General features: G+C 56.2%; 4 protein-coding genes across 4 annotated transcripts; 2 read left to right on the top strand and 2 right to left on the bottom strand.

The window, feature by feature from the left end:
- Window positions 1–47: 47 nt before the first annotated feature.
- Window positions 48–983, top strand: B0H18DRAFT_959344 (uncharacterized protein; the record flags this gene model as incomplete). The annotated part of the gene is made up of 3 exons (XM_048042806.1): window positions 48–536; window positions 584–898; window positions 960–983. 3 exons carry the CDS (start codon window positions 48–50, stop codon window positions 981–983), a joined length of 828 nt encoding a protein of 275 aa, XP_047887074.1.
- Window positions 984–11085: 10102 nt separating this feature from the next.
- B0H18DRAFT_1124939 (uncharacterized protein) lies at window positions 11086–11514 on the bottom strand (the record flags this gene model as incomplete). The annotated part of the gene is made up of 1 exon (XM_048034931.1): window positions 11086–11514. One exon carries the CDS (start codon window positions 11512–11514, stop codon window positions 11086–11088), a length of 429 nt encoding a protein of 142 aa, XP_047887075.1.
- Window positions 11515–12179: 665 nt separating this feature from the next.
- On the bottom strand, window positions 12180–13754 carry B0H18DRAFT_1124940 (uncharacterized protein; the record flags this gene model as incomplete). Its single annotated transcript, XM_048034932.1, has 4 exons — window positions 12180–12598; window positions 13145–13460; window positions 13519–13563; window positions 13626–13754. The coding sequence occupies 4 exons, from the start codon at window positions 13752–13754 to the stop codon at window positions 12180–12182; spliced, it is 909 nt and encodes a 302-aa protein (XP_047887076.1).
- Window positions 13755–15483: 1729 nt separating this feature from the next.
- On the top strand, window positions 15484–17935 carry B0H18DRAFT_1124942 (uncharacterized protein; the record flags this gene model as incomplete). The annotated part of the gene is made up of 14 exons (XM_048034933.1): window positions 15484–15529; window positions 15585–15749; window positions 15811–16019; window positions 16078–16191; window positions 16450–16575; window positions 16643–16715; window positions 16784–16818; window positions 16880–16894; window positions 16972–17064; window positions 17129–17161; window positions 17214–17255; window positions 17311–17419; window positions 17735–17871; window positions 17924–17935. The coding sequence occupies 14 exons, from the start codon at window positions 15484–15486 to the stop codon at window positions 17933–17935; spliced, it is 1209 nt and encodes a 402-aa protein (XP_047887077.1).
- Window positions 17936–19805: the final 1870 nt, after the last annotated feature.

Raw genomic sequence — 19805 nt, forward strand, 5'->3', positions numbered from 1 at the left:
TTTGAGACTGTTGATGTTGTTCATGTCAATTTCCCTGGGCGTTTCAGATGGCCAAATTGATTCAAACCCAGTCAAACCCGGCATTTGCGGTCATCTTCGTCTTTGTCAGGGAGGCGAAGATTCAAGGTCTCAGGCTTCAATCTGCCAGCTGGCGCGGTGTCTGGATCTGGTCATCAACGCGAATAGGCCCTCGAGGAGAGATGGTGGGCAAGGTCTTCAAGTACGATGTGTCTAGGAAGGGGATGGGCAAGAAATGGGGGAGGTGGGAGATTATGCAGAGGAAGACGGTTACCAGCACATTCCGACGGGTATTGAAGCCCAATGCCCTGGTCCTGGCAGGTCAGCCCGAAGGTTATTGGCGACGTTGCCACACCCCGAGGCCAGCCGTGGACCAGATTGAAGGGCACGGGGTCGCCCTCCCTGGCACCTCGAGGGCTTACATGGTCCTTGCTCAGTCTTGGAACTTCGACAAGATAGTCCAAGCCGACGCTCAACATTGGGACCTGAGACGGGTAAGACAGGAGTTTCCATGCCTGGTGCGTCTATTTCCAATGCCATTCACGTATACTGAATATATTGTCAGGAGATCACGAGCGATCTTGGGCGGGACTTCATGACCGCGCCCTATGCATCACCCCAAGCCCTCACATCCTTCACCGGGGAGCTGGTTAAGTCCCAGGTCATGGCTTGGAAGGGCTTCTCGGCGGTATCAACTTATCCCCCCACATCTCCCAACTTCTTTGCGAGCGACACCGGTCGCAACTCGGTTCTCTTAAACTTCCTCCACCACCACCTCCCCGGTTATCCCCAGGTTCCGATCCACATCTCCAACACCGATCCCGTTGTACAACACCTCCGCACCAATGCCGAAGACCTTGGGATTGCGTCGGAGGACATAGTGCGTCGGATGGTGCTTAAGTGCGTGGACACATTGACATCCGGGGCCACTGCCACCGCAGGTGATTGCTTGCGAGACATGCTAAAACAGAGGGATGTAAGGGGCACATGGATTCAAGGGCCGTATGATTACTAGACAACTCGCATAGTGGGATATTTTTGATGTCAATGTATCTCAAATCACTCCTCAACCACTTTGGGCGGCGGCCTCGCGCGCCCGCCAGTTGAGGGGCCTTGGAGGCCAGCGCCAAACCAACCTCGCTCTTTTACGATGGACTCCATTACCCTACCACTCGCAACACCAGCACTGGAGGATAGGAGTAGAGAGCGAGCTCAACAGCGATTCCCTGCGTTTCTGACTGCGTCCTGCGTTTACTGCGTTGCGAATAGATCACTGCGTTCACCTTCAACGAGCACCGTGTTTCCTTCTGGCTCTGTGCGTTTCATCCGGCTTCAACGGGTTTCTACGCGTTCATTCCGAGTCTCTGCGTTGTGGGACGACTCCACCACCCTCCTCCGACCACGTTACAGTGCCGCTACGAGTGTCTGAGCTCGTACGTCCCCTCCGGGCCCGAATCGTCACATCCCCTTCCCATCCGCTTGCCAACAGCCCCCGCTCGTCGTTTCTACTGACACCATCGATTCCTTCTGGTCTCTTTCCGACCCGGGAGACTCGCAACCTACACAACTGGAGCCCACCGCGAGGGGGTATAGCTTGTTGGTAAAACTCATCGACACCCTCTGGTGACTCGTCACGCTGCCTCCCAGGCAACCGCGTAACAACGACCAGCCGTCGATCCCCACAAGGCAGCAGCCGCCGCGCGGACCAAAGCAAAACCTCTTACAGGAGGTCGCCGTTGCACAGTACTCTCCGGACACACCGTTCAACATCACCCTGCCCGCGCCAGCGTTAGAAGCCATACCCCCGCACCGTTCCGAAGACAGCGACGGAGAGTATTCATTCTTCGAGGCCGTAGAAGCACCCCGTTCCCCTGCCACGTCATCATCGAGCGACTCGATCCCGCTAGCCGTCACCACCCGGAGGAGAGCCCTATCGCTTCCCTCCGACAGCAAGTCAACGGCGCCCGTCGTTAAGCTCGAGCAGACCCCCATTCCGATACCCGAATCTCGTGCCCCGTCATCATCTACCCTCTCCTCATCAGACCTTCCTCCGCGTCCCACCGAAACAATGGCCGCACCACCAGTACGTTCCATGCCCGTCCGTGGCGATCGCGCTGCTCCGACCTTTGACGGTCAACCTCGTTCCCTCCGACGCTACTTTGAAGACCTCGCTGAACTCTTTGCCATCGCTAGCGTCGAGGACGACGCCCGGAAGGTATACTACGCGAAGCGTTACCTCAAGCCGGACCAGTCCGAGCTATGGGACGAGGTCGAGGTACCTACGCCGGTGTCGTTCGACGAATACAAGAAGAGCATCATGGCCCTGTACCCCGGGTCGGATGGTACGTCCCGTTACCTGGTCAGCAACCTTGAAGCCGCGTTGGCCACAGCAAGGGCGGAGGGTACCGCTACACGTTCCAGCGAAGCAGAGTACTACCGCAAGTTCCTTCCGGTCGCCAAGTACCTAAAGAAGAATGGCCGCGTATCCGATTCACAGGTCTTCAAGGTCTACATGGCTGGATTCACGGACGCATCCGCCGAGGCCATCCGCCGTCGCGTCGAGATACGCAATCCGACCGTCGATCCGGTGGACGGATACACCCTGGAGCAGGTGCACGATGCCGCGCAGCAATGCCTTGACGCGGTCAGCTACGGAGGGGCGGCCGGAGCGAGCAGTACAGGTGGGGGGAGCACCGGAGCGAGCGGTACGGACGGAGTAAAGACTGAGCCCGTCGACGAAGCCATGCTGGGGCGTGTGTTCGCTGCAGCTATGAGTATGATGAAGGGTGGAGGAGGAGGATATGGAGGAGGGGCGCCGGCCACCGGAGGCCAAGGATATGGAGGACCGCCGCCAGCACAGACAACCGGAGGATACGGTCAGGCCGGGACCGGAGGATACGACTATAGCCAGGGAGGCGGACACGGAGGGGGATACGACCGTGGTGGAGCGAGCTATGCACCCAGCTCGGACCAGTGCAACTTCTGCGGCGAGCACGGTCACTATATGAGGACCTGCCAGCACCGTCGCCGGTACGTCGAGATGGGCAAAATCTACATGGACGGAGAGAACCACGTGCGTTTGCCAAACGGGTCGTACGTCCCGAGGAACCTTGCGGGTCAGTGGGTGATGAACCACGTCGACACCTGGTGGTCATTGAACGAGAACAACGTGTCTTCCTCCGGGGCCACGGACGGAATGACGAGGGACGCGCCGCCCCACCTGTCTGCCAACATCGTGGAGATATCGTCAGAGTACAGTTACGAGCAAGCAGCGGAACAGCGAGACGTGTATACGGAGGAACGGGCCCGCGAGCTCGAAGAAAAAGCCCAAGTATTGGTGCAGAGGCAGCACGCGTACGTGGAGGAGCGAAGAAGGTCAGATTCGAGGAGGAACACGGAGGGAAAAGTACGGCCAGTGGGCTGAAGGGAGCGAGCGGCAAGCCTCCGGGCATCCCAGCGAAGAGCATCCCCGTCGACGGAGGGAAGACTGGCGCCGCGAAGGATACCGGAAAGGGACCCGGAGCGAAGGACGGAGGGAAGCCGCGTGCGAGCGAGCCGCAGTACCGTTACTCAACGAAGATTAACGGCAGTAAGGATCCGGTAGAGAAGGCGGAGGAGCTCGTGAAGCGTATGTTCTACGGAGGAGAGCGAGCGGCATGGGGAGAGGTTGCCGAAGTCAGCCAGGAGTTCCGCCGCACAACGGTGGACCAGTGCAAGGTGCAGCGCGTCCTGGTCGCCAACAGCCTTGAGGAGGCGGATGAGAGCTTCCTTGTCGATAGGGAAGTGTTCCTCGGAGGGGAGCGTGAGCTGCCGAACGTCGGAAGCTGGGACTCACTGAGCCTGCAGTGGTACGCCCTACCGTGAATGGGGAGGCCGACATCGAGGGAGTCCTGGACTCCGGGTGCCAGATGACCATCATCCGGAAGGATCTGTGGCTAAGCTCGGAGGTACGTTGCGTCCGGACAGGGCTGCATCATGGAAACCGCGAACCGGTCTAAGGTCCAGACGGTCGGCAAGGCCATGAACGTGCGGTTCTCCTTTGACGACGAGGTCGAAGTGATGCTGAACGCGCAGATCGTCGAGGTCGCGCCGTTCGAGGTACTGCTTGGGAGACCGTTCTTCGCCGCTACGCAGTGCGAGACGAAGGACTTCCCGGACGGTAACCAGACCATCGTCTTGACGGACCCGAAGAGCGGACGCCGCGTCATGGTGCCTACGTACGAGCGCGTTGCCCAGGGACCTGGCCGGAAGGAACGAAACGTGCGCGATGACGCCTCCAACGAGGATTTTTAATTGTCGATGATGCAAGCATTGCGAGCGGAGACGATCTAGTGAGCCATTTCTCATGTACGTCTGGGACGGAGGGGACGGAAGGAAGGAGGAGGTCCCTGATGCCAGACGGAAGGAGCACAGGTCGTCGGCCCTCGCCGCAGATACCCATACCCCGTCATGTACAAAGTACGAAGAGCGTAGCGGCGAAATACACAATAGTGTTGCTCAGTACCACGGGGAGGACTGCGGTGAGATACCCGACAAGCCTGAAGAGGACGACGACGAGTTTGCAATTGAGGAAGGAGCTGAGGCCCAGGTCCTGGCGTACAAGAAGGTCGCCCGGAAGGTACGGCCTGTAGCAACGACACTGCCGGAGGAGTTCAGGGTAGTCCGGAGGGAAGCTAAGGACGCGTTAGTAGGGATGCCGGTGCTGCCAGCAAAACCGCCTGAGTTCGTTCCGACCGGAAGGTACACACAGGAGCGAAGAGACACGTTAAATGTCGGAGGGAACGGGTTCCTTACGGAAGAAGAGACAAAACTGGTAGACTGGCTGGTCGCACGGCACAATGGGTATTCGCATGGGACGAGACGGAGAAGGGCCGACTCAAGGACGAGTACTTCGATCCGGTGGTCATTCCGACTATTGAGCACGTCCCCTGGGTGCTGAGGAACATACCGATCCCGCCCGGCATATACGACAAGGTCGTACGGATCATCAAGGACAAGATCGCGTCTGGAGTGTACGAACCCTCGAGCTCGTCCTACAGATCGCGCTGGTTCTGTGTGGTAAAGAAGGATGGAAAGTCCCTCCGGTTAGTACACGATCTACAGCCTCTCAACGCGGTGACGATCAAGGACGCTGTGGTCCCTCCGTTCGTCGAGCATCTGGCGGAATCCTTCGAAGGGATAGCATGCTACGGTTCCCTGGACCTGTTTGTGGCCTTCGACCAGCGTACCCTGGATGCGAGGTCCCGAGACCTTACGACATTCCAGTCTCCGTTAGGAGCCATGCGACTCACGTCGGTGCCGATGGGCTGGACGAACGTGCTGCAGATTGTACACGGGGACGTCACGTTCATCATGAAAGACGAGATCCCGGAGGTAACGGTTCCGTTCGCAGACGACATCAACGCGAAAGGTCCCAAGACCCGGTACGAGCTCCCGGACAGAGGGTATGAGACGATCCCGGAGAACTCTGGTATACGGTGATTCGTCTGGGAACACCTGCAGAACATGAACCAGATCCTGCAACGGATGGGCGCGGTCGGCGGGACGTTCTCCGGAAAGAAAGCCTACATGTGCATCCCGGATGTAGTCGTACTCGGACACAAGTGTACGTACACCGGAAGGGAGCCGGACGAGGGACGAGTGCAGAAGATCCGCGACTGGCCGGCATGCGAGACCATCACGGACGTGCGGGCATTCCTAGGGACGATGGGACTGGTCAGGATCTTTGTCAAGGACTTCGCCAGAATCGCCCGGCCATTGACACGGTTGACGCGCAAGGATGTCAAGTTCATGTGGGGACCGGAGGAAGCGGATGCGATGCAAATCCTCAAGGACGCGCTAATCAACTCGCCGGCACTCCTTCCGATTGACTACTCAGCGGACAGAACGGTGATACTTGCGGTAGACTCGTCCGTGATAGGCGTAGGGTTCGTACTCCTACAGGTGAACACCGGAGGGAAGCAAATGCCCAGCCGGTTCAGCTCTATTACCTGGAACGAGCGGGAGTCCAGGTACTCTCAGGCGAAGATTGAGCTATACGGTCTCTTCCGGGCACTGCGGGCCTCGCACATCTACATTATTGGAGTGAAGAGCCTTGAGGTCGAGGTCGACGCGAAGTACATCAAGGGCATGCTCAACAATCCGGACATACAGCCGAATAAGGCGATGAACGGGTGGATAGCCGCGATCTTGCTGTTCGACTTCAAGCTGGTGCACGTTCCGGGGGACAGACACTCTGGGGCGGACGGATTATCGCGCCGGAGGAAAGCTGACGAGGATCCCGAGGACAAGGGCGACCCGGAGGAATGGATAGACGAGGTGTGCGCCCTGACGATTCTCTGTTGCACATTATTCGGTGGTACCTACTCGATACTAACGGTACAGCCGGAGTGCATTTCGACCGTTGCAAACGGTAAAGCCGCCTCCGGCCGGAGCTGTGATTTCCTCGTTGCAAACAGGCCGGCCGGACTGGTTTCTAACAAGCCGGCCGAGTGTATCTCAAACCAGTTCAAACGGTCCGGCCGGTGTATCCCTAGGGCACCTATGTTCTGTCTGAACAGGGGGGCCATTTAGTGTCTTGCTGGCAATGGACCGGCCGGGCAATAAGGGGTTTTAATTATAACAGATCAACCGGGATACTCTTTCTCCTATGGTAACGAACTGGCCGGGCAATGGGATCCTTCATTTGTAACGGGCCGGCTGGAGTGCATAATTCAGCAGTTGCAATGGGCCAGCCGGAGCATATGCTCCCTGGCTAATAACAGACCGGCCAGGTTGCAGCATCTCTAGCTGGCAACGGAGTGGCCGGACCATTTTTCCACATTGATAGCAGGCTAGCCAGGCCATATAATCTAGCACTCCACACTGGTAACGGTCCGGCCGGGCAGTGGCACCATCCATTGGTAACGGTCCGGCCGGGCAACAGTATTGTGACCCAGTATTGGCTGGGCCAGTCAACAATAGACCATACTCCCTTAGAACAGCCTACTAGTAGCATGTATATGTCCACAGTGCATGCCCTATCACATTGCCTGAGCTGTTAGCTCACTGGCCAGCCATGCAAACACTGGCCGAGAGCATTCAAAAACCTTCGGCCTATTGTATTATGATACAGAGTGTGATTTGAATGATTGTATATGTAAGACCATCACTAATGGAGCCCAACATAGTGTTACCACATTTTAAAGGGGCTTAGTGAAGCTGCCACCAGCCAAATTAAATGGCCGGACATCTCAAAACATCGGCCGGGCATTTTAGTTCATTGGCCGAAGCTTTTAATTCATTGGCCGAAGCTTTTTAGGTGCTCGGCAAAAATGGCCGGCCGGTGGGCAAAACCGGCCGGGCTGTTGAATTACTATATGTGGAAATGTGGTATTGTCTGGGAGCCCTTCATTCGCAGAGTCTAGTATCAATTTCCTAGTTTCCAAGAACACATAGTTAGGCCAGGATATGCAAGACAAGATTTACTACTCACAGGCTTCTTTGCAAAACATGTTATTCAATTCCTGAAGCCAATATTCTTTGCCCACACTGTTTGACAATCTAGAATGTGTTATCACAATGCATAGAGTAGATCCCCAAAAGGAATAGTCTTATTCTTTGAAGCTGAATGCAGGACAACAAATAAGGGGTATACAGGTATGGTCTACATGTTGACTTCCTGCAGCTAATGTTCTTTCCAAACAGTGTTTTACCATCTAGAATAGTTCATTGATCCACAAGGAATCAGTCCTCCAAAGGAATAGTCTTATTCACACAAGCTGAAGGCAGCACAGAGTTAAGGTGAGGGTGGGTATATGGGTATACATGTTATACTGTGTTCACATCCTGAAGATGCTTTGCCCACAAGGTTTGGCAATCAAGAATGGCACAGAAACATCTACCCACTGTTGGTAATGGTCCGGCTGGCCAATCCTCATAGGAGATGGTCCGCCTGTGCATGACCCCCTTAACTCTGTACCACATTCAGCTCATGTGAATAAGACTATTCCTTTGGACGACTCACTCCTTGTGTATGAACCATTCTAGATTGTGAAACTGTGTTTGGAATGTAGATTGGCTGCAGGAAGTCAACATTGTTTGACATGTATACTATACCTTACCCCTTATCTCATGTTCTGCATTCAGCTTCGAAGAATAAGACTATTCCTTTTGGGAATCTACTCTATGCATTGAAATAACATATTCTAGATAGTCAAACAGTGTGGGCAAAGAATATTGGTTTCAGCAGTTGAATAACATGTTTTGCAAAGAAGCCTGTGAGTAAATCTTGTCTCGCATATCCTGGCCTAACTATGTACCTTTGGACACTAGGAAATCAATACTAGACTCTATGAATGAAGGGCTTCCAGACGTTACCACATTTCCACATATAGTAATTCAACAGCCTGGCCGGTTTTGCCCACCAGCCGGCCATTTTTGCCCACCAGCCAGCCATTTTTTGCCGAGCACCGGCTGTTTTTGCCGGCCGGTGAAGTAGAAGCTTCGGCCGGTCAATCCAAAGCTTTGGCCGGTGAAGAAAAGCTTCGGCCAATGAAGTAAAAGCTTTGGCCAATGAAGTAAAAGCTTCGGCCAATGAACTAAAATGCCCGTCCAATGTTTTGAAATGTCTGGCCTATTGATTTGGCCCTGTAGGGACAACCTGGCTAATTTTATGGCCAGTAAAGCAAAAACCTGGGTGAGTGAAATCTCTGGCCAGTTAATTTGGCCAGCCAGTGGGGCTGTTTTGTGTTTTGCAGCTTCACTAGGCATCCCTAAGTCATGGGAAAATTATGCTGTGATCTACTAATGATGGTATACCCTATAGGTGCATAATACATATAGTATTTCACTAGCCCCCAGGGGGCTGTGACCGGCTGGACCATTTGAAGCAGGACAACTCCTGACCGGCCGGCCTGTTCGTGGAGTCAGTTTGTTTAGGCTGGCCAACCCATTCTGGACCAGATAGACTTCACTCCGGCCGGTCCACTTGCAATGAAGGGATTTTATCCTGGCCGGAACATTTGAAGTGGTGGGGCCTGAGTCCGGCTGCTCTGTTTGCAACGTGGACCGGCCGGCCGCTCCGTTGCATGTGCTAACCCTGTCCTCCACCCGGCCTGTTTGCAGTGATGTTGTATGGGTCCGGCCGGACTGTTGCCTATCCAGCCGGTGTTGGAGCATACGGTCAGGGACGAGCTTGCAAGCTCGGCCGCAATAGTACCTCACCGAGAGGAGATAGGGGGAGGGTATATAATGAGGGGAAATTTGTGTATCTACCTCACGCGATTGCCCTTCGGGCATCGTCCGCGCCCGGGACACTCGCGCCCGTCGACCGTCGTTCCGCTTGTTCTCACAGCCGGACTGTTTACAACAGGTACATTACCCCGGCCAAAAGCCCGGCCGGCCTGTTGCAAGTGGTGCATTGTTGCTAACGGTAGACCCAGACTGCTCCGGCCGGAGGCGGCTCTACCGTTTGCAACGGTCGAAATGCACTCCGGCTGTACCGTTAACAGCGAGGTTTTCCACTGAATGGGCTCTCTGTTGGAATTCCAGCGAGCCAAGCTGCTGCCGGAAGGGACTGAGAGCTCGCGAGGAGGAGCGTGTACTACGTCTCGCTACGGAGGAGACCAAACCGGAGGTGGTGCAGATACCACGGCACAAGAAAGCGGAGGCATGGGACGCGGAGCTAGAACGGATACAGAAGTTCCTGGGCAACATGGAGCGACCGGATGACCTAGCTGATGAAGCGCTGTTCCACCGGTTTGTCCGCAAAGCCGGGCAGTTCTTCCTCCGGAAGGGACGGCTCTGGAGACGCGACCCGGAGGGAAAGCACAAGCGCGTGATCCGGAAGGAACGACGTCTGGAGCTACTGAGGCAGGCGCACAACGGTCTCGGGCATCGCGGGATGTATACAGTCCGGACGCGACTACTGGAACGATTCTGGTGGCCTCACCTTGATCAAGACGTGAAATGGTACGTCAGTACGTGCCACAAGTGCCAGTTGCGGAGTACGCAGAAGATCAGAATCCCACCGACGGTAGCGACACCACTAGGCCTTTTTCAGAAGGTCTATATCGACATGATGCACATGCCGAAGGCCGGAGGGTACTCGTACATCGTCCAAGCCCGGTGTTCGATGTCATCGTACCCGGAATGGAGAAAGCTCCGGAACGAGACAGCGCGGACGCTGGCCGCCTTCATCTTTGAGGAGATCCTATGTTGCTGGGGTGCGGTAGCTGAGTTTGTCATGGATAACGGGCCCGCGTTCATCGCGGCAATGGAGATCTTGTCGAAGAAGTACGGTATCAACCACATCAAGATCTCGCCGTACAATTCGCGGGCGAACGGCGCGGTGGAACGAAGGCACTTTGATGTGCGCGAGGCGGCCATGAAGCTCTGTGGAGGGAATGAGACCAAGTGGCCTACGGTCATCGATGCAGTATTTTGGGCGGAACGTGTATCTATTCAGAAGAGCACGGGGATGTCGCCGTACCGGATCGTGCACGGAGTGGAGCCAGTGTTTCCGTTTGACTTAGCAGAGGCGACATTCCTCGTTCCGGAGCCGGAGGGAGTACTATCGCAGGAAGAGTTCATTGCACAGCGCGCACGGGCACTACTGAAGCGGAGGGAAGATCTCAACGCGATACATGGGAAGGTGCTGACGGCGTGGTACAAGTCCGTGGAGCACTTTATCAAGAAGAACACGCACACAATCAAAGACTACAACCACGGTCCGGGAGATCTCGTTCTCGTTCGCAACTCGCAGATCGAGATGGAGCACAACCGGAAGGCGAAGAGACGGTACCTAGGACCGATGATAGTAGTAAGAAGAACGGAAGGGAGTTCGTATATCCTGGCGGAGCTGGATGGGAGCGTAGCGCGACACCAATACGCAGCATTCCGGGTGGCACCTTATAGAGGCCGGAGGGAGGGAAAGATCAGGATAGAAGACCTGCAGGAGTGGGACGAGTACTTACCGGATGAAAACGAGGAACTGGCCGAGCGGTTCACCATGAACGAGGCGGAGGAGGAGAGCTCAGACACGGAGGAAGAAAAGATCTAAGAAGAGGAGGCCGCGGCGCGGGCCCGTCAAAGAGAGACAGGAGGTGTCGGAGGGGACTGGTCTGGAGGAGGAAACGGCGGAGTAGGGAAGGAAACAGGGATGGACTGAAGGCGGGTGATGAGGAACACCATGCGCTGCTCCACGGTGGTTAACACGTCAAGAACGGCGGGATCAGAGGAAGAGGCGGCCAGCTCACGGACCCGGCGGGTCAGGGAGTCAGTATCGTGGGAGATCCTGGTAATGGAAGTGGAAAGGTCGTGGATGCAGATCCCGGTGTCGATCTGGTGGCGATCCAGCTGTTCGCGGAGGTCGGTGACGAGGTGAAGGGTGCGCTGCGCACGGTCCCACAGGTCGCGGTCGGAACCTTCGAAATGCAAGCGGAAGGCGAGGAGATCCTCAAGGAGGTGCTCTTGAAAGTCGGCAAACAGAGACTTGGAGCGCTCGGCATGGTTCATGAGGGCGTTGGTACAGCTCTCGAGGGTGCGGAGCTGCTCGTCAACAGACAATCCCCGGAGGGAAGGTTGACGGACATGTACGTTCCCTGACGGAGGCCCTGAAGGGGCTAAGAAGGACGCGGCGATGGATATGCCAGGTGGACGCCGAGGCGGGCGTTCCGGGGAGTACAGAGGGGGCCGGAGAAGGTTAACACGCACTGGGCGAAATCATAAGACAGCGGGGGTGACGTACCATGGCAAGGGTGAAGAAAACGGGAAATACGGGCGCGCGGAGGGAGTGAGGAGGGACCGGAGGAAGGATAGAAGTACGAAGGGAGGAAGGGGAGGGGAGGGATCAGAAGACCCGGAAGGATAACATGTGTTGGACGCAAGGCGGAGGGGAGGGGGGACCAGATGGTGCGGATCGGAAGGGGGGACACGGAAGACGGGAAGCAGGAAGATCACGAGGCGATACACGGCGATCTTATGGAAGAAATACTGGGGAGGAAGCTAGAACGATTGATGGCCTCACGGAGTCAAAACGGGGGGAGGGGTACCGAGGGCATGGGGAATGAAGAGGACGGCAACGACGTCAGATTTACCTGGGGAACGATAGCAGAAAATGTGAATTGCAGGACAGCGGGGACACAGCAACGAGTATACATGTCTACGGACGGCGGGTACCTCTATGCATTCTCCTCGGACTCCGGGTCATCACCACCCGGTAGCGGCATGTCCTCATCCTCCTTGACATCGTCGACCCCCTCCCGCCCACCGGAAGGCTCGTGGTCCTGGGACGCCTTTGAGAATCGGGCGGTGTAAAGAGCCTCAGCTCGAGCGGCGTCGGTCCTGAGCCTCCGGGCACGGTCCCGTATGGCGCCAGTGCGGGGAAGAGGGGGAGTGGGACGGGAAGACGGACCGGGAACAGGAGGCGCGGCGGGAGTGGAAGGGCCAGGCTGATCATCCCGGAATGCGCTGAGAAGGTTGCGGGGGACGTTGCCGTGAACTCGTCCCTGCACGGAAGTGCGGAAATCGTAGCCGCGTGCTTGGGACCGAGAAATGAGCGGGTGAGGACCAATGTACCACATCTCAAAGGGACCCTTATCTGCGAAACGGAGTAAGTCGGACGTGGAAGGGGGTCATCGGAACCAAGGAAAGAGGCGTACCGAGCGTCCGGAGGGAACACCGTGCCTTGCTCCGAGCGCAGGGGGCACACTGGTGATGTGGAAGCCCATCGGTGCAGCAGATGGTCCCGCAAGTGACGCAGGCTTCGCAACGGGGGATCGTGTCATACACGTAGGGGCCGTATCACATCTGGTTGGCCTGGGTAGAACCGGAGGGGAGGGGAGGAACTACGTCACGGCCAGTAACAGGGACCGGAGGAGGAGTAGGCGGCTCGTCAGGTACGCGGAGGCGAACACGGCGAATGGGGGCTACGGAGGGGGTGGCGGACGGAGGAATGACAGGCGGGGAAGGAACGCGAGGGGGAGGAGACGGCGTGCCCAGAAGAAACAAGGGCTCGCGGTCAGGCACGGGCGGCGAGATGGCCATAGGGGACGCAGGGCGCGAGGACGAAGGTACGGGGAGGATAGTGGGGTGAGCAGTCCAGACCGGAATGGGGGCGGGAACGCGTGAAACAACCGAGGCTGACATTGTACCGGGGGTGGTAGGGTCGAGGGGACCAGCGGAGGAAGGATGGATGGGCCAACGACGGTGAAAACATGCTCGCTGAGCACCAGGGGAGCATCATTCCAGCGCGCGGCGCGCAGGTCATCCCGGAGGCCGACCCGGTTCTCGATGTCAGCACGAAGCTGGGCCGCATAGGCCTGGTAAGGTGCCCCAACTGCGAAAGCGCGTTCGGCTACGGTGTCAGACAGCCGGTTCAACACCTCAATAGTGGAGGGAGGATTGCCGGGGGACTCGTGCCCGTTCCGCTGCGCAACCAGGGAGTTGGCCTCGAAAGTAAGCTATGGTGGATTAAAGCTCAGCGCCCCTATGAAGCGGAAGGAAGGCGGGGACCGATACCTGAAGATAGACGGCCCTACGGGCCCACCGGAGCCACTCCATTACCTCGAGGTCCCCAGTGTCAGCGGGGAGGGGCGGTTAGCACGAGTGGAGAGAAACGTTGCCACGTCGTCTCGAAGCTCCATCAATTGCGCCTGAGCCGCGCGGCGTTCGTAGAAGGTCGATGCGGTAGCGCTGGAAGGAGCCGAGCCTGAAGAGGAAGCAGACGGCTCGCGCGATATCGGAGGGGATGCCATAATGAAAAGACGAGAGTCGGATGAAGGGGAGATCAAGGTGGTTGAAATCAAGCGGACACGGTATCAAGATGGCGAGCAGCGGCGTGTTTTGTGTCTGGAGGAAGCTGGTCAGGGGAATCAATCTCACGGAGGAGGCACCCGGACGGAATACATCATAAGCAACGGGGACAATCGCGATTAGGGGAACGCACGAGGAGTCCTCAAGGCGGAAGGACCTGGGTGATCTAGAAGGCAAGACCTGACCGAGGACAGTCAGAATTTCAGGTGGGGGGAGATGTGGGGCAGGGACGTAGCCCAGCCCCGTAAGGCAACGTATAGCACAAGGAAAGGAACGGCACAAGGACCGGGCGTTCATTTAGAGAGTCACCAATGACTACAAGCCCAAGGGTACGCTACGAAACAGTGTTCCCTCCGTCAAACATCTCCGGAACGGTAACGTCAATACCCTCTGGGCCTCCGACCGAACTCTCCTCCAGATCCACGTTCCCTCCGGCAGCATCCCCGAAAGCACCATCCGGTTCGGTGATCAGGCGGACGGAACGGCCCAAGTCGTAGATCTCGCGGACTACAAACCCGACGTCGCTACGGATACGACCGGCAGAGGACCGCTGTTCGCTCATCAATGCGCCCATGCGAGCATGGAGGGAGTCGTGGTTATCGGAAGCAAGCCGGAGGGAAGATAGGCGGAGGGTGGGTCTACGAACTGAGGGGGGACGGCGGGCGAGGCTGTCCGACGGACAGGTCGGCATGGACCCTGTGAGGGGACCACGCGATGGCAGGATACAGGGCAGTGCCGGTGCCGATGTCGGAGGGAATGCCCTCGAATACGGCGTCAACATAGGCGAGCAGAGAGGCCACGGAGGGAACACTGCGGGGTGACGGAAGGGATGCGTCGCCATGGGCCGTAGCCAGGGAGAACGAGTCGAAGAGCATGCGCTAGGACGAGAGTCAAGTGGCGGAAGGGACGAGCAGGGGGCATGCGTACCAGAAGCCAGCGGACACCATGACCCCACACGAGCCAGGCGCCAGGCGAGGACATATCGAGGCGTGGCTCGGCGGCCCGTTCATGTCGAAGCACTTCCAGCAGGAGGAAGTACCGGCGGATGTGGACGGTGGCGAGCGGATTGAGGGGCATGGAGGATGACATGGCACGGAGGGAGGGGAGGACGGGAACCGGGGGGGACGAAGGGAACCGGAGGAGGGCCGAGAGGACCGGAAGGAACGGGAGAGTACGGGAGAGGAGCCAGGAGGCGGAGGCATGGGAGAGCGAGCCGGAGGGAACATAAGGGAGGGGCCGGGGACCGGACGGGGGGAACCTACTGACCTACCACCTAGGAGTAGAGAGCGAGCTCAACGGCGATTCCCTGCGTTTCTGACTGCATCCTGTGTTTACTGCGTTTACTGCGTTGTGAATAGATCACTGCATTCACCTTCAACGAGCACCGTGTTTCCTTCCGGCTCTCTGCGTTTCATCCGGCTTCAACGAGTTTCTACGTGTTCATTCCGAGTCTCTGCGTTGTGGGACGACTCCACCACCCTCCTCCGACCGTGTTACAGTGCCACTACGGGTGTCTGAGCTCATACGTCCCCTCCGGGCCCGAATCGTCACATCCCCTTCCCATCCGCTTGCCAACAGCCCCCGCCCGTCGTTTCTACCGACACCATCGATTCCTTCCGGTCTCTTTCCGACCTGGGAGACTCGCAACCTACACACCATGATCTTAGTGGGATGGACAAGGACATAGAGATGGATGATCGCACCGGCACTACTGCAAGTATGCCGTCTCTATCTCCACATCATATCCCTCCATTGACATTGAGGTCGTCCAGACAAACCGGTGGCAAGTGTCAGCGCATCGGAGCAGGAGGAAGACTCGGATTATGATTTTGTGCAGTCAGATGCTGGCTGCAAGGACGATGAGGACTTCGGTGTCGAGCACGAAGCTGGCATCTCCCAGCGCAAGGCGGAGAGGATCGCACAGCAACTCAAACAAGGTGTGAGTACTATAGTCACGCTCCTCGGGCGCCATGTTTCCCACGCGCACAACCTTCACAGATTGCAACCTTCATCTCGAACCTGGCACTCACCGCCGCAAGTCCCGCGACAACCTGACCAACGACAAGGCTTCCAGTGACTCCGACTCTGACTACAAGGCTGATTTCCTCGACGACGACCACAGCACCCCAGGCTCCGAAGACAATGAAAGCAGTGAGCGAGATGAAAGCGACTCAACTGGCAAACACGTCCCCGATCCTGGATGGCAAGTACATGTCAACCCTCGTGGGCCGCCGCTGACCCTGTTCACTGACTTGCTTAACACAGGCGATGATCGTCTGTCGTGCCCAGCACCGTAACACGGGCAAAACCATCACGACCGCTGTTGGCCTGCCGGAGAACCGTGATGAAGGCCCTCCGGGTGCGGAGGACGGCACCAAGGTAACATGCCACCTGGGCTTCTCCTCAGCTGGTGTCCTCTGTGTCACGCTGACATCATGGTTGAACATGCAGGACGATTGCACCAGCAAAATCACCAAGGCATGTGGCGCCGCTGCTGGGAAAGCCATCCGAGTTGCCCACAGGGCCCAGCCAGAGCCAAGAAGTGATCCCACCCACTGACACCTCAGGCTCACATGTAAGTAATTCAATGTGCTATTAAATCAACACAATGTGTGCGAGTTCATACCCTTTGAACAGGGATCCCCTGCTCCTGCACTCTCGGCAGATGAGTACTTTGTCGACGAGCACTTCGTTGTCGTGGCGTGCAAGCCACGCCACCATAAGGCCAAGGCCAAGACCCCCATCACCGACAATATTGCCCAGGTATGTCATCTCGACCTTTTGGCATCTTCTCGTGGTCGCTCATGCTCGCGCCTGCACGACAACAAAGCCACCGCAACCAGAAAAGGCACCGAAGGTGGTGCCTCAAGCTACCACCAAGATCTCTGGCCGGAAAGTGGTAAGTATGCCATATGTGCACCCTCGTCTTTGCGATGAAATTCCTGCTGACACTGCCCATTCATTGTCGCAGCACAAATGGGTAACTATGACCCCTACCAGCTCATTGTATTATAGCTGACATATGCACATATGATACCATCACTCACCTTGCACCAACACGGTGAAGCGGCCATCTCCGGAGGTGGGTACATGTCATCACATTGAGGCGATGGCCGTGCTCATGTCCGTCGGCAACCATGTCAACTCCAAAATACGCAGTACTTTGGCACCAGTGACGATGATGAGGACAGTCCAGCTGAGCCTGTTGTGAAGCCTCAGCCAAAGCTGTCGTGTCCGAAGAGTTCGAACATGGTACAATGGGACCATCAACACCACAAGGACCTTTGATGCTAACTGTCACCTGTTTCTCTTTTAGGGAGGAGTCTCGGAAGGCGCGCAGGTGCAAACAGTGAGAGCTCGCATCGTCAACAAAACCAATTTGCTGACAAATTCATGGGCAGAGTGCCACCAGAGCATATAATAAGCTGCCTGCAGCTGTGATGGTGTGTCAATCATGCACGCCCTAGCGATGCAGTGACATGACCTCATCATGCTTAGTTCCAGGATGACGACAGCACCTCCAGCGAGGATGCCATTGTTCACAAACCACCGACAAAGCTGCAGACCAAGTGGCCAATTGCCACATACCTGACATACAACGAGGACGGTAAGACCATCGCTGGCATACTGTCGCAGTGCTCAGGCCAAGTCAAGTCACTCTTCTTGAACCTGATTGCACATGAGTTGCTGTGTGCACTCCTTCAAGTAAACGCCTTCCCGGATAAATATGCTCGCCCACAGATGTTCCTCGACATGCTTGTCGATGCTTCGACATGACTGAATTACACAGACATCACTGCCCGGCTTCTCAACGACACAGCATACAGCACCAACATGATGAAGAATGTGAGGCTCACTATTACCTCTGGCTCTCATCATCACCTGCTAATGTATCACTACAGCCAATTGACAGGATATCTAGTGTGCAAAGTCGATGGTACAAGACTGCACGCGACATCGCCTGGGATGCATATGGTCTCAAGGAGCTCGAGGGCGACCAAGAAGGCCACCCGTGTCCTGACTCTTGACAATCACTACATCAGTCCAGGCACCCTCAATGTGAGTGTCTCGCTGATGTGTGTGTTCTCGGACCTGCTCACGTCCATCTTAGAAAGGCAAATAAGAGGACTTCAACCCGAACTTACAGTTCTGCGCGCCGCCTCTCATCAAGATCATCAATGTTCTCTTCTTCGGTCCGAATGCAGATCTCCTGCTTAATGACAAGTTCTTCACGACATCGATCAAGACTGGCGCTGAGGCGACTGAACTCAAAATACCCAATGTGTCACATCGCCACTCTCATGGGGATCAACCTCATTGGTCACCACAAGCTGTTGGTGTATGCATTCCAAGCTGCGAAGTGAGTGGATTGTTGCTGATGGTGAGGCTCTGTACCTCACAGGAACTAATGGATGGATTTCCAGGACTTATCATATGAAAGAGCCTGCTGCCAACTCGGATCGACCTGTTGCAAGCTTGTTTGTGAATTGTGCGACTGCGGGTAGGGACATTGATTTGTTGAACATGTAGTTTCTCATTGTCATCTCTGTAGTTTGTTGGGTTCTCTACATGGCCAAAACAGGTGTCACTGGACAGCCACTATGAGTAGATACTACTTCAATAGCTGGTGTTCTGTGATCCCAAGTATACCTGGTCCATGTAGCATGTCGAAATTGAGGGGTATTGATGTTCTAAAGCATTGCGAATTCGTGTGAATTGAGGAACTACAATGACATCATTTGGCGAGTGATTTGGGATAAATTCACCAGAATTCAAGCAATTTTTTGGGGGGGTCACGCAAAAGGCTCCTCAGCAAAATTTGGTGAAATTCGAGTGAATTAGCCTGAATTTGGATAGGGGGGGTTTCCTGATGTACTTGGCACATCCAACAAACAAAACCGGGACCCACCGCCGAGCACATCCAAGATTGACGTGCCATCTCCTTACTCGGACCCGGCTCAATCGAAGGGATCAACGTGGACTGGCAAGTCCACGTCAATCTCTCCGAGAAAGAAGACACTTGGCGAGGATGAATTCTCATCCTCACGGGTGCAAATCCCTGGACCATACAGCGCGGCCGGCACATCAAACATACCGAGTGATGTGCCCGCATCGACTGATATGATGACAAGGGTGTTGTCGCGCGCCCATAAGAAGCCGGCGCGAAGGGTGGAACCACTGAACTCAGGTGAACGGCAATGTTCACCTGCTGCTAAGGGTACTGAGACCAAGCCGGCGCGAGCGCAAGGAGGAGCTACCTCCTCTACGAGGGGGGTTACTCTCTTGAGAGGGGAAGGGAGCGGGGCCTCGAGCATCCGCCACTGGATCCACACCATGGCCAGTACACCACACGAAGATGTACTGGTCCCAGATCCCCTAGTGACACGGTGTGGGGAGTGCCTCCCACATAGGCCCGGACAGTACGCATTTCACCTATTTTGAACCTTCTGGATGATACAGTTCCCTCCGAGCACAACGACAACTTTCTTTCTTCCTTCCGACATCTAATATCTACTGTACTTCATGGACTTGGTACGATTTCGCATCTCTTACCATATATAGCAACTAGCTACTCTTAGTCAGCATTTGCGGCATACAGTGCCATGAAGACATGTACATATCTTACTTAGTTCTCCCCACCTCCGAATCTAGACATCTGCGAGCACAGCTTGTGGGTCCCTCATACATTTGTTGGAGCTGGGAGAGGCTCCCCGGGTTGGTCAACAGTGACCTTCTTGGGCAATCAAGGATCTTCGGACGTGCACGGTGCCACGTAATCGAGAAAAGACAAGTCCTACGACTTGGAGGCCAGGACAGCTCGGAAGATACAGGACCCAGACAGGGACTCGCGGAACGAGTACAGGAGCTTGCGGAACAAGTACGGGAGCCTGCGGAACGAGTACAGAAGCTCGCGGAACGAGTACAGGAGCTCTCGGAACGAGTACAGGAGCTCGCGGAACGAGCATAGGCGGCTGCAGAACGAGCGTAGGAGC

This window comes from Fomitopsis serialis, assembly GCF_022376445.1.
Source record: "Fomitopsis serialis strain Sig1Antser10 chromosome Unknown B0H18scaffold_138, whole genome shotgun sequence".
NCBI classification, from domain to species: domain Eukaryota; kingdom Fungi; phylum Basidiomycota; class Agaricomycetes; order Polyporales; family Fomitopsidaceae; genus Fomitopsis; species Fomitopsis serialis.